The 14,406-nt window shown below is 36.2% G+C and overlaps 1 protein-coding gene across 2 annotated transcripts in view; it reads left to right on the top strand.

Annotated features, from left to right (window-relative positions):
- The window catches only part of WDR19 (WD repeat domain 19), a 39,510-nt gene that overhangs the window by 21,561 nt on the left and 3,543 nt on the right, over positions 1 to 14,406 (top strand). Inside the window, exons 25-34 of one of the 2 annotated variants that reach the window (XM_042053499.1) lie at positions 990 to 1,136; positions 1,560 to 1,684; positions 3,293 to 3,405; positions 4,280 to 4,348; positions 4,711 to 4,788; positions 8,935 to 9,031; positions 11,128 to 11,252; positions 11,932 to 12,013; positions 12,632 to 12,782; positions 14,105 to 14,228. In XM_042053499.1, the coding sequence (XP_041909433.1) occupies positions 990 to 1,136; positions 1,560 to 1,684; positions 3,293 to 3,405; positions 4,280 to 4,348; positions 4,711 to 4,788; positions 8,935 to 9,031; positions 11,128 to 11,252; positions 11,932 to 12,013; positions 12,632 to 12,782; positions 14,105 to 14,228 (1,111 nt within the window). The other variant, XM_042053500.1, reaches the window with a different exon arrangement.

Raw genomic sequence — 14,406 nt, 5'->3', positions numbered from 1 at the left:
AAAACACATACTGAAACTTTTGCATAAAATAGCCTTGTGAAAACAGTTTCTAAAATATGTAAACTTAAGTGTACACTTAGTGTATTAAAGATTTGAAACATAATCTAAGGACATTCTGCTGGTATCAAAGATGTGTTTCTAATTAATTGTTTTCCTGTCTAAACATGAATATCTTTTTAAGAAAAGTCATCAAAGGTTTTAAAGTACTGAACATGATGCAATATTCCAATTAGCAGAGTATTCAAGTTCAGTTTGTGTCTAACAACTCTGTAGCTGTGATTTTAAAGGTCATTCAAAGGGAGAATAATCATGAAAGAGATCTTTTCATTCTAGAATCAAATTACTGGTACATCTTAATGGCTGCACTTGCATAATGTTGAATAATATGAAGTTATTAGCTGAAGTTAAAGCCCCAGATAGGTAATATTTCATCACAGAATGTAGTTCCTTCTAGTCTTTACCTGTAAGTAAACATGCTTCAGAATAATGATACTTTAAAATATGAAACAGCACCAGAGTTTAATGTTTGCATTGATGAGACTAGAAAATACTGTTTGTGTCAATTGCATAGTGAGAGAATGAGAAATTTCTTATCTTGTCTACAGAACCAAAATAAGGTCTTATTTTAAAAATTATACACCTAGGTATCTTGTTTGGGTTTTTTTGTTCTCTCCCTCCCAAGTGATTTCGTATGGAACAGATGAACTGTTTTTAATATATAGCAAAAGGGATGCTGGCAGAGTAGGTCAAAAATAGTATTGTGGTAAGACATTTTTCTGTTGCCTCTGCTTTTCATTCTCCTAAGAGAAAATGAAATAGATACCAAAAAACCCATAGTAAATGCAGAGCAATGCAATTACATGCAAACTGAATGGAAGGTGTCACAGAGTAATGTCACAGAAATAAAATACTTTATGTTTCCTTCACACCATATTATAAGGAGTTATTTACAAAGTTAGAAAAACTGATGTGGAACCATTATTTTGCAGGTACACGGAAGCTGTGATAGCTTATGAACATGCCAAACAATGGGATAGTGTAATTCGACTGTATTTGGATCACCTAAATAATCCTGAAAAGGCTGTTAATATTGTAAGAGAAACACAGTCTCTTGAAGGAGCAAAGATGGTGGCCAGGTAACAATCATGTTATGCTCATTAAAAAGAAGTCTTTTATCTATTGGGAGTTTATGAGGCTTGCTAACATATTAGACTCTGGTTATTGGTACTTGGCCACTGACTGTATAATTCAGTTCAGTTCATTCATCATCTCTAAGATTTGGACAACTAAACAGGTACTGATTTTTTGTTGTTGTTGTTTACTTTCTGATTAAAATTATATTAACATGAAGTAATAAGTTTAGACAATAATAAAAAATTGCCATGCTGGATTATTTTTACTAAGTTAATTTTAGGAACCTAGTTAAAGCAATTCGAGATAGAAAATGGATTAGAAGTGTTTTGTATTTGTATGTATGTTGTGTATTATATTCCTGAAACATTTGGTGTATTCATTAAGCTTTATTAAGTACTAAGGCATTAATTTTTCATTCTGATTAGATTCTTTCTGCAGCTTGGTGACTATGGTTCTGCCATCCAGTTCCTGGTTATGTCCAAGTGTAATAATGAAGCTTTCACATTAGCTCAGCAACACAACAAGATGGAGATTTATGCTGATATCATCAGTGAGTATTCCAGGTTCAAAGTTTGCTTGCATTATGTTTTGCTGTTCTTTTAGTTGATTTCAACCAATTTGAAATCATAACACAATGGGTGTGAAGTTTTGTTTCTCATTTCCAGTCATTGCGGCCAGATTTGCCAATGTGTGTACTTCAGGCCTACAAGCCAGACTCTGCTTTCAGCTTAGATATCTCCCTTGGTCTTCAGTCTGGGTTGTTTTCAAATCTTGCCTGTCCTACAGCTTTTTTTTGCTTATCCATAGAGATAAAACATTTGTCTAGACTATTTTCTTGTGCCCATTGAGGAATCCCTTTCTTTGACCTTGATACAAAATGGAGCATTTCACTGGTATGGTTCTTGATTTTTGTTCCCTTTTCCTTTTCTCGTGGTTCCAACTCTTTTCTTCCATGTCACTTTTTTCCTTTTTTTTCTCTTTAAGACCCTTTGTGGCCTCCTCTTATCTCAGTGAGAGATGGAAAGGAGACCTTACTGAAAAGCTGACTTTTATCTTGGGCTATCAAGCCAATCAGAGTCCAGCTTGTCAATTTGCGCTCAATTTTACAGTTTTCTTCTGTGTGAGGCACCTTTGAAGAGTGCCTTATCAGCTCCACATATTTATCTCCCAAATTCTCATATTTTCAATTAATCTCTTCCTTTAGAAAATGATTTCTTGTTATGAAGGTTATAAAAACTTGGCAACAGTTAGCTTGGAGATGTATGGTTGCAGATGCTTGTCGAGGTGGCCACAATTGTTCTACTGTTCCTTATGCTTTTATCCAAAATAGGATGTCTCAAACTTAAGTGGGTGGAAAAAGGGTTTAAAACCAACTGGAGTTGTGGCTGTCTTTGTTTTACATGTGTACAGCAAAATGGAGTCTTGTTTAGAAGACTTAAGTACTATTCTCTGCTACCACATGGTTGCATTAGCCCTGATAGCCTTGCTTCGTACAATACAAGTATGCTTCCATATTCTTAAACTGTGAATGCAATTCAGGTGATAATCTCACAATCACTTGCCCTGCTTTATTGTTGCCAAGACATAATGGAAAAATTCATTATTAGATCATGTAATGACATTTCACTATGATTTTTTAGAGCAGAATGTAGTGACAGGATGGGGGGGAATGGTTTTAAACTAAATTAGGAGAGTAGATTTAGATTAGATATTAGGAAAAATTTCTTTACTGTGAGGGTGGTGAGGCACTGGAAAAGGTTGCCCAGAGAAGTTGTCCCATCCCTGGGTGTGTTCCAAGGCCAGGTTGGATGGAACTCTGAGCAAGCTAGCCTAGTGAAAGATGTCCCTGCTCATAGCAGGGGCTTGGAACTAAATGATCTTTAAGATCCCTTCAAACCCAAATCATTCTATAATTCTGTGAGAAACAGAAATCCCATTGTGGTGTAAAACCTGTGGAAACAATTATTTCACTGTATTATTAGCTCCTAATATTTGACATTTAGTCTGATTAAAACGGGACAAAATGTGTAAGACATAATTTGAGTCTGTCCGGCTTTGATTTCCTTTGAATGTCAGTAAAAAAAAAAAATAGGAGTATGTTCCTTCAGTAGAGTCTTTATCTTCCTTAATAAGAATACCCTGCTATCTTCTGTTGCAGGTTCTCAAAGTACTACCAATGAAGATTATCAGAGCATTGCACTATATTTTGAAGCAGAAAAGAAACATTTTCAGGCGGGGAAATTTTTCTTGCTGTGTGGTCAATATGGACGGGTCAGTACTGAAAGGATAAGCCAGTAAAAGTTAAACGTTTATAGAAACTGTTCAAAATACAGTACTTCAGGGAAGTCCATGTTAGATTTTAAGTGCCTTAACTGATGACATACTGAATTTTTTTTAAAAGAGTAAAAAATGCAAGCAAACTATTTATTATTACAGTTATCTAGAATGTGTTCTGTGAATTGTACATTGCCATGCACATAGGTTTTTCATAGCAGTAGAAGCTTGAGGTGAATCACGGATATATTATTGTCAATGAATCTCTAAATGTCATGATCCACAGCAGCAATTTATTTACATTTCATTGGCTTGACCAGTGGAGACTTGGTTGCAGAGTAACTAATTCATTAATTGCTGTAGCGTGCCCTAACTGAAAGCTTTTTTTAAAAAAAGAAAATATGTTAATTGAAGTATGTTGATTGACACACTTTTGATCAGTTACAAGTCTGTGAACTGATGCTTATTAAATGTTTGACTTTTGCATACTGAACACATACTACATGACTGATTTTTGCACATTACAGCCATTGTAGGTGAAAACTCCTTCAACTGTGGCATGGGGGGCTCCGTGACATTAAAAACATGACATTAATCCCATTGTGACATTAATTACATTAATCATTAATTTGTTCTCACCATACTGCTGTTAACATCTTTCACAGTTAGTGAAGGTGTACATCAGAATTTGGCAAAGACTCAATTGTTTCTTGCATGAGTATCTGTAGGAGCAGCTGCTACCTCTATAGTTGAGATAAGCATTCAGTGTGCCACCTGTCTATCAAAATGCAGAGAGAGAGAACTTGATAAAAATTATAAAAAAGTGAGTTTCATGTGTCTCAATTTTAACTTTCCTTCTGTATCATTTTAGGCATTAAGGCACTTCATGAAAAGTCCAAGCACAGAAGATAACTTGGCTATGGAAATGGCAATTGAAACAGTAAGCAACTTCGATAAAACAAAAAATTCTTCATCTTTTTAAGAAGTTTACCTTCAGTATTGTGACATTTTCCTAGCGTCACTGAGTGTGTTTGGACATATTGCAAATAGAAGGAAAACTGTATCAGTAAAGATGATATCTAAACATATCTAAAATCCCAGTTTAACACATTAGAGAATAAATATGAACTACTGCATGTCGAAGCTGATGAACCAAAGAATCATCTGGTTTGAACAAGCAGAACTAAAAAAATCATGTTCTAAATCTGTCTAGTTTCAGTGCTTTATGGAAAGGCTTCTAATGAGAAAGTTATTTTTCCCTTCTTCTTTCATATCGTAGTTTCTTGTGTCTTTTTTTGATAGGTGGGACGGGCAAAAGATGAAGCCCTAACAAATCAGCTGATTGACTATCTAATGGGAGAGGGGGATGGCATGCCCCAGGTATTGTATTTTTATCACTGCTATTCTGTCACATTCTGTGCTACAAGATATTTTGAGCTTACTTTGTCCTAAAATTTTTAGTAGGCACAGACTGTGCTTTAGCTTTTGTTAAGGAGCAAGACTTGTATGACCATTCCATGGGTCATTCACCCAGTAACTCCAGGTTCAGAAATATAAGAAAGGAAGCACCAATTACTCTTGGATTGAGTAATTTTTCTTCATCTTTATGAAAGCAGGTAGTTGGACAGAGGAGGTCGAAATTAATGCTTGTACTGAGGGTAAGAGACAAAACTTAGCTGTTGGTTGATGCCAGTTTGCCAGCTGGCTGTTGCCTTTCCCAGATGGACAGTCAGCATGTGTATGTCTTGAGATGAGCTACAGCAGTAGTCTCTTCCTGCAGTAGCAGAGTTGGTCTGACTTTCACAGTGGAAGAAAGTAAGGTACAAAGTAGGAGATGCAGGTCAAAACCCCGCAGTTTACCAGGTAACGTTAGTTCCTGCATTCAGCGTCAGTGTAAGGCATAAAAGGTTGTGGACAGATTTTCAAAATTAGCATCCTTTTTCATTTCTGAGTGGCTTTGATGACAATAGCTTGTAGTACATTCAGTCATAATTGGGCTTGAGTTCATGGAACTATGTGGCTGAACCACTTGAAGTTTTACTGCCCATTAACAGCACACCTGGAATGTGAGCTAAGTGGTGAAAGCCAGACCTCAGGTGAGGGTGTTGCAGTCTGCAGTCAATTGCTTAGTTAAGGAATTTAGAGTCTCATACAAAGTCATGGTAAATACAGTCAGGTGCAATATGATATACCATGGAAGAATAAATTACGCCTTGCTGAGGGGAACAAGGTTTGGTAATTATGGAGATTACAGGGGCTTGGTGCAATAAGTTGATTTCACCCCTAATATTACAGCTGTGGTTTGCAGTTCTGTTAGGAAATTGGAAACTCTGTCTCTTTCCTCTCTGTATGGATTAAGGGTTTGATATTTTAGACTTCTAGAGACACCAGGCAGTTGATGGCCAGGAAAACTTTGCTTTTGTAAAATGTAAAAAAAAAAAAAAAAAAAAACCAACCAAAACAAACCAAACCTCTATCTCTTTATTACTTACCTCTGACTTTACCTCTAATATGAAATGTGAACCTCAATAAAATTATGAGAGAAGCAAAACATGGCAAAACAAACAGAATTCAGCTGTAAGAACCCAAAGGTAATTAAGCTGTTGGAGGCACTGGATGAAAAATCTATCCAGTATCAGTGTAACAAGACTAATTTTGTACTTACGCTGGAAGTTGGGTGGACAGACACTGTAGCATCCAGTCTCTTTTCTCAGAACAGCAGCCTATCTGCCTTGTTCAAAGAAATGCATGGGACTGGGTGAAGGAAGTGAGCTAGGTGAGTGAGCCAGTGAGTATGATATCCATAGTGAAGAGGTTCTAAAGATTTTGGAAAAGACTTAAGAATTTTTGAATGCCATTATTGCTATATTTAACATTGTTTTGAACTTCAGTGTAGAGCTTTGTTTTCCTTATTTAAAAGCTCTCTCTTGTTCTTCTGAATGCTTTAATCCAATCTACCATAGTCTCTCTCAGTGAGTAACAAAATTTTACTTTATCAAATCATACATATTTGCTTTAAAAACTACTTTAAAAACAATCCTTATCTTCATTATGCTATGGAGACTGTTCTTGAACTTATCAAGCAAGATATTATTGTTTTTAGAAAATAGAAGCTTCTATGTCGTGGCATTTTTGTAAAGCTGAAAGTAAGAGTGAATTGAAAAGTAGCCATGCAGCAGAAACTTGCTAATCATTTCAAGCATTGATCTTCAAACCAGGTTATCACTGACAGCAGGCTGATTGCTTTAAATCTTTCACAGCCAACAATTATGTGGCATTTTAATGAAGTACCATATTATCAAAATTATTAAGTTCACCAAAATTTTGCTACACTATTGTCTGACTAATTATAAATGATTTCTTAAATGTGTGATTTTGTCAACTGTTGTGTTTGTTAACTTCAACATGTAAAGATTCTTAATTTGTCATGTTCACTCTTTCAGGGAGCATTAACTAGCAAGGTTCTGCTGTTTTCTGTGTGCATATTTTCTGAGTACATACATTTTAAAAAGAAAACTTAAATTACGATTATCTAATATTAAATCAGCTAGATTGCAATAATAAATTTTCCAAAGACCTTAGGAAATGTATTGTATTAGAAAATTCTTTTCTGCATTTTTTGCTTTTAAACTTACTGACTTTAAAGGTAAGAATATGAAAGTAAAACATGGGACTAATTTTTCTTGAATGAGTTTCACTTTTTTTTAAAAAAGTAATTTAAATATATTATTTAAGTAAAATATAATTAGGAACATGGCAAATACCATATAAGACTACTGGTCCATGCTGGGACAGGATCCTTTCCTGCTGCAGCAGGAGAAAGGGGAGAAGCAGGCTGGATGGTGAAGTAGTGCAGCTTTGGGCTAACATCAGTGGAATGGCCATCTGTGTTCATTAGGTGTCAGAAGTTGGGAAGAATTATATCATAACCCACTACTCTTAATAATTTTTGGTTTACCCCACTCAGGGAATGGCAATTTTTCTTTTTAAGGCAGTTTACAGTGGAAAAATAATACCTGTTAATATAAGTAGTTGTAGTTACTTTATATCCAGTTAACTATTTCATTATTCTGAGTTACAGTTTTTACTATGTTCAGCCTTTTGATCGTGTATTACTTAAAATTCTGCTCCATCATTAGTTTAACAGTAATTACTTTTGGTTGCTTAATGTTTTTCCTTATATTTCAAGTTAAAAAGAAGGTTTTGTCTTCTCTTTTTTCTTTCCATATGCGATTCTTTCCCTCCTGCTTTTATTTCTGTGATTTTTTTGGTAATTTTTTCTTTGCTTCTCAAGTACAAGCTAATCTTTGCAGTCATCTTCTCTATAAGGAAATATCTTTGTCTTTAATATTTCTGTTACCTTGAATTTCTGCTTTCTTTTGCTCTGAGACTTACATACAAAACCCACACAGTATTCCAGAGAATAGCACAACATTGACGAATACAATTCTTTTAATAGAAGTTTTTATACCATTTTAACATAAAATACACACATTAAATGTTTGGATTTACTACTAATTTTGCAGAATTAGTTGGTTTGGATTTTTTTGCTAAGCTCTCTATAAAGCTGCCAGAGTCATCTTTTTTTTTTTCATTTGTACATTTAAGTTGGAACCATACCATTATGTACAATATTTTAGCTCAATTTAATCCCAATTAAGTTTATCATGTACAGGCTTTACTTTTTATTAATCTCATTTTAGAAATCACTGCTAGTGATATAAAATAATGACACTAGCCCTATTTTTTTTCACTTAATAGTTTCTTTTCATAGGAACATAAGCAAGGTCAACAAATAACAATTTTATTTTGTATTTTTATTTTTTCTTTTTTGTTTTTTAGTTTTGTTTTTAAATTATTTCACTAATTTGCCTGCTGTTGGATTGCCACGTTTTGGGCAAACTCTTTGCTACATTTACCGTTCTTGAGTTATATAATCTATCAAAAATACGTGGTATAGCAAATTATAAATTTTATGCATTTTATTAGGTGGTTGTCCCCCTTTTTAATTTTTTAACTGTCTTGGATGTCTGCCTTCTGGTCCCAGAACAATACATTCATTAGTGGCCAGATTTTGTGATCCTCATCCACACTAAGCAATGTTTGCATCTAGATCCATAATGCAATTTAAGCATTTCTGGCAAGACTCCTATTTCTGAAAGGAGTCCCTGGTTTCTTTTCTGACACCATAAATGCCCACACAGCTGGAGTTGTTTGGTTTCCCCCTGTACAACTCTCCACGTGCACAGTGGTCTGTGGCTTTCTGCATCCCTCCTGACAGGGTTTGGCCAGCACCTGCCAGGACTCCCTGCGGGCCCTCAGCGTGGGTATTGTGTGCCCGAGCAACAGCCAAAACCCTGCGGGAGATTGTGGCATAGCTGAAGCATGTTCCTACAAAGAGCTCTTCACGAAGCAAGCTTGTCTGCTTTCTTTGGAGAATGTGGTGGTGGGGTGAGCAAGTCAAGAAAAGGAATACAGCAGTAGGTATTTGGTCAGTATTAATTGCTTTTGTATGATTTCATTAAGGATGCCAAGTACCTGTTTCGCTTGTACATGGCCCTAAAGCAGTACCGAGATGCTGCCAGAACTGCCATAATAATTGCCAGGGAGGAGCAGTGTTCAGGTAAGTCTTTCCTCTGATGTGATGGCATCTCTCATGCTACCTCCTTAGGTACCCTACTTAGGGTGCTGCTCTTTGTGTAGGATTGATTATACTTAGAGAAGACGTGTATCAGTGCTTTTAATTGTATTCAGGGTCAGTTTTGAATTTGAAAGTAGACTTGGGAAGAAGCTTTGGACTCACACCTGTATATTAAATATTGGGGAAAAAAAAGAAACTTGTGGAAAATATCTGTATTTTTTATTACATTCAGGTGAACATAGTGATTAAGACAGCCTTTGACTTTACCTTTCTGTGTGTTACAGTCATAGAATTGCAGTTTCTACATATGGTAGAAACTGACTTGGTACTGATCCTTTAGTCTTAGCACCTGACTTTTACCAGTGGAAGATGGGCAGAGGAGATAATTTCTGTTGAAGGACCAGACATGTGCTTACTTTAAGCTTTGTTTTCCTTTGTAATGGGTAGGCTGAAGTTAGAAAAAAAATAAGAAGAGAGAGGGCTAGAAGCAAAATAGCTGCCACCTCCATTATTAACTCTCCCCTGTAGCCGTGGCAACAACCCTACCGTAACACTGCTTGCTTTTCATTTCAATTATGTAAAAGAAAAATCTATAAAGGAAAAATAGCAGTCTCGGGAATAACCCAGGCAAATTAACATTTATGGGCTGCTACTCGGCTGCTCCTCAGCATTGGGCTAAGGAGTGGAAAAACCTCTAAAACCCTTGGCAAGCAAATCTCCCAATCCATCATAGTGAATAATGCATTTGTGCTTAATTATGTAAGCAGGAAATGCAAAGGCTCAAGGATTTAAATATTTACTAGCTTCTCTGAATCTGAAAACTTGTATCTAAAATGCAGTACCCTATGGTGTATTTCATATTCCCTAGTAGTATAGATGTATTTTGCAGCAGTGTAATAGGATGCACAATGTTTGTCTCATTAAAATCACCAACCTTGCAGTAACTGTTTCTTCTGGAAAGGCAGTTTTACATCAGCCCCCTCTTCCTTCAGCATATTTCAGTGAGTTTGATTCTGAAGTCTGCACCAGTATAGTTTGTTCTTTTCTTAAAAATCCATTTAATAATAATATTTAAGTCACACTGGTTGGTATTTTTCTTTGGGTATGCCATTTTAAGTGCAGTTTTCTTTGAAGTTGTTTTTATGTAATCACATGATTTTAAGACTGATTGTATTATACTGAGAGTCAGTAACACAGTATAAAAAAATGTTGTTTTCCAGCAACTAATTCTGAAGTGATACTTAACTGTTTCACACAAATTTCATAGTTTGATTAAATTGTAGTGTATAACAAAACTTTACAAATTGCTCTGTAGAGTAAAAAGATCTGCTGATAGAGAAATATAGGGAGGCAAAGGAAAAATGTTTGCTGAAATAACTGGAATTTCCTTTAAATGCCTCCAGCTGCAAAGAGTATGACTTCCTCAACCTCTAATAATGCAAAAAATCCCAAAACAACCAACAAAACAACCCCAAAAACAAAGCAAGAAAAAAACAGCTAGGAATAGACTAAATGCAAAACACTACTTGATTTCAGCTTCTAATGTCATAAAAATTGATAATTCAATGAAATCCTGTGGTTTCTGGACAATCCTTGATAGTAACCTTGAAGCAGTATAACCTAGTGAAGTAACATTCAAATTTTAACTATCCCTTGACAGGTTTTGGGTTGGTTTGGTTGCAGAGGCAAGGCGTTTCCAAAGCAAATGATCAAGTAAAAGTATGCTAAATTAACATTTAAAAAATAGCTTTTGAATATCTGACATTGAAGAACAACAACAAAAAAATCTGTAAAAGCTCTAAAAGCATCTTCTACTTTTAAAGTTCATTATATTAAATTGCTATCATATATATTTTGCTACTGTTTAGACTGTTTAGATTACTTCTCCCAGTGTAATTTTTTTTTTTTTTTAACTTCCTGGCTGATACTGTTTAGGATACTGTGACAAGCAACTGCTTGTGGTTTTCCAAAGAAATTGTCACGCAATGGTTTTACTCCAAGCATCAACATAACTTCAGCTTCCCTATAAACACATTGTTATGAAAAATTAAATTTTCTGTTGTTGTTTTTTTCTTAAGGAAACTACCGAAATGCACATGATGTTCTTTTCAGTATGTATTCAGAGTTAAAGACCCAGAAGATTAAAATTTCTTCTGAGATGGCTACGAACCTTATGATTCTACACAGCTATATTTTAGTGAAGGTAAGGAACTGAGAAATTGAATTTATGTGTAAGTTGCGCAGTGTCTGGTTTATTGAACCGTATGGATGGATGGGCTGTGTACATAAATTACAGTGTCATGTAGATTGTATCACAGAATCCAAGTGCATGCTAATAGCAAGCTTCAAGAGGACAATCCATAGTAGTTTCTGCCTCTTTGAGTAGCATATTCTTTTTAAAAATACTGAATAATTGAAAATTACATATGGCTTCCTGTTTTTCTTTTGCATTCATACTTACAAATGCTATGCTACTAGTACAACTATTTATTATTGTTGTTGTTGTATTTGAGGTTATTATCCATAAGTAGATCACTGCTTTTCTGTAAATGAAATTAAGCAGGGGCTCCAGTGATCTCTAGTAGTTAACCATGGATAGTAAACCCATCTCCAGTAGTTAAGCCCATCAGGATATCCATTCCTACAGCCAGGTTCGGCCTCCATCTCTACCAGCAGTGAGGCAAGAGCTGCAAATGGTGGGCTGAAGGCCAGAAGCAGCCTTCTGGGGAAGAGCCACTGTGAGGTCTCTAGTCCAGCTCTGCTCAGTTTCATGAAGGAGTTGTTGGCATGCAGCTCCCAGCAGGATGAATGAATGCCAAGAGCAGGCTGCAGGAATTACTCTCAATGGCTGCAGTAAACGTGGCATGTTTGCTGTATTCCAGATTCACGTGAAACGTGGTGATCACATGAAGGGAGCACGGATGCTTATACGTGTAGCCAACAACATCAGCAAGTTCCCATCACGTAAGTGCTGACAGCAGAGGAGCAACAGGGCAACTCATCAATCAGCACTGCATTACAAGGTTCATTCTCCCCCTGTGATCCTGTGGGCAACAACAGAGTGTAACTACACAGTGTGCTCTGCATCCTCCTCCAGACAGCTCTTCCATACACAGCCTTCAGGATGGGATCCTCACCAGCAGTTTAATCTGTCCTCACATTACTGCAGTACTGAGCAGCCTCAGCCACACACAGTCTCAGGATTGTGTGTAATGAACTGATTGGTTCTGGGATTTTATCACAAAATTTTAATTGACCTTTTTTGAAAATGATTTTTGGGTACATGGAAAATGTAGACTAAAAAGTAGGCTTTAAAGAGTGCAGACCAGATTTGGGAGACATGGTTATAATCAGAACATTCCTGCTGCCATGCTGAGCTTCAGGAGTGCGAGGCAGTGAGAGGTGAAACCATGGTTTTCTTGTATATGGTTTGAGGAATGGCCCAAATTGTTCAACTGTGTACCATGGAAAAGAAGAAAAATAAGTCTTTTTTCATCAGTACTTTTTTAGCTGTATTAGCTCAAAGGTTTTTAACATTAATATTGGTAAATAAATATTTGACATAGTTTCATTCTGTTACAGACATTGTGCCAATTTTGACTTCAACTGTGATTGAGTGTCACCGAGCAGGATTGAAAAACTCAGCCTTCAGTTTTGCTGCTATGTTGATGAGACCTGAGTATCGGTGTAAAATAGATCCTAAATATAAAAAGAAAATTGAAACTGTGGTCAGGTGAGTGATGTTAATCAAATGCACGCAATCACCTGTCAAGGCTTTATTTGCAATGCTCTTTTTGCTCATAAAGCCTATAGGCTGTTTTCATATTTTTTCACTGTCTTTTATTTGAAAGGCTAAGAACCATTTCCCACCCTTCTCTGAGAATTAAAGACTTCCCTTGAATGCAATAAGCCTTAAATTCAATATGTATGTAAAATGCTTCCTAACCAGCAGTAACTTTTCCATCTTGTCCATACAGATGGACCAGCCCTACAGGTTTAGTTGGTCTCTAGTTGAGAATCCACAGCCAAACTGTTGGCTACTACAGCAGCAGCGTTGTGCTCTTCTATGATTTAGACTACTGACTAAATGGCTAAGATAAAAAAGAATGGGATGGCAAATAAAATATATGAATTTTTGACATTTTCTTCCTTATCTGAAGTTTTGTTTTGGTAGATCCTAGCCAATGTTTTCTGCCAGAGGAGGAAGCATAGGTAACTGTAAAACAGCAAGGCACGCATATATAACACTTTCTCATTTATTGTACTAGTCTCTAACCAAGGCTCAGGGACTTGCTGAGCTCATATGGGTGGTTCAGGTATTTATTTATTAAGTCTCTAAGCTCTCCATGAGCTTGTCCAATCTCTCTGCTTAAAGCCATGTAAATTTTTAATGACAGGTGACTCCTACAACAAGAAGTTCCATTATGTCAAGACTGGTCTCTAGCTGGTTTAAGGTGATGCCTCATAGTTTTCCTCTTAGGAGAGATCTACCCTTTTCTGTGTTATTCATGATTTTAAACACCTCTATATTTTATTTATTTCCCTTCTATCAGTTAAGTATTTTCAGGACCTGAAGAGTCTCAGCTTACATAGCTGTTTTATGGATACTGATTTTTATGTCATTTCTCTGAAACTCTTACAGCCTTTTTGGAGGCAGTTAGAAGCTGTATAATCCTACCAGAAAGCCAGTTTTTTGTTACTCCTGTTCTTTGTGGTGCTGCCACAGAAAAACTCTGAAACAAAGAAACCACTGCTTTATAGTCAATACGTATAGACCCTGAGTTTTGAAATCTTTCAAAGTATTAGGATCTGTTACAGCTTTTAAAAGATGGTGTTTTTTCTAATTAAATGGAAAATGACCTATTTCCGAGTTGATTGTGATGAAGCTTGGGTTATAGTTAAAAGGAAGGAGCTGATAGAATGTAAAATAGCAGCTGGAAGCTAAGCAAGTAACTCAGAGGAAAAACACTTGCTAAGTATCAAAGGCATTGTAAAAGAGCTTTGTTAAGTTCAAACAGCCTGAGGGTTTTATTCACAGCTGTATCTGTGTTTTAGACGTCGAGACACTACTGAGACAGAAGAGCCAACAACAGCCTGTCCCTACTGTGCTTTCCAGCTCCCAGAGTGTGAACTTCTGTGTCCCAGCTGTAAAAACAACCTTCCATACTGCATTGCAACTGTGAGTGTCTGCTGTGCTTCCTGCAGTGTGACAGTAAAGGCAAAGCTGCTTTCCCTTCTAAAAATAAGTTCATTTGAACATCTTTAGTTTGCTAGTGGATCGAGGCTAGGTGGTGTTATGCATTTATGGGTTTTTCTAATGTGTTATCAAATTTCTTTTTGTCTTTGGCTATCACAGT

This window comes from Corvus kubaryi, unplaced genomic scaffold (assembly GCF_017639235.1).
Source record: "Corvus kubaryi isolate FWS band 111438036 unplaced genomic scaffold, C.kubaryi_AGA036_p1.0 split1-131, whole genome shotgun sequence".
Classification (NCBI taxonomy): Eukaryota; Metazoa; Chordata; class Aves; order Passeriformes; family Corvidae; genus Corvus; species Corvus kubaryi.
This window is presented reverse-complemented; position numbering and strand designations above follow the sequence as displayed.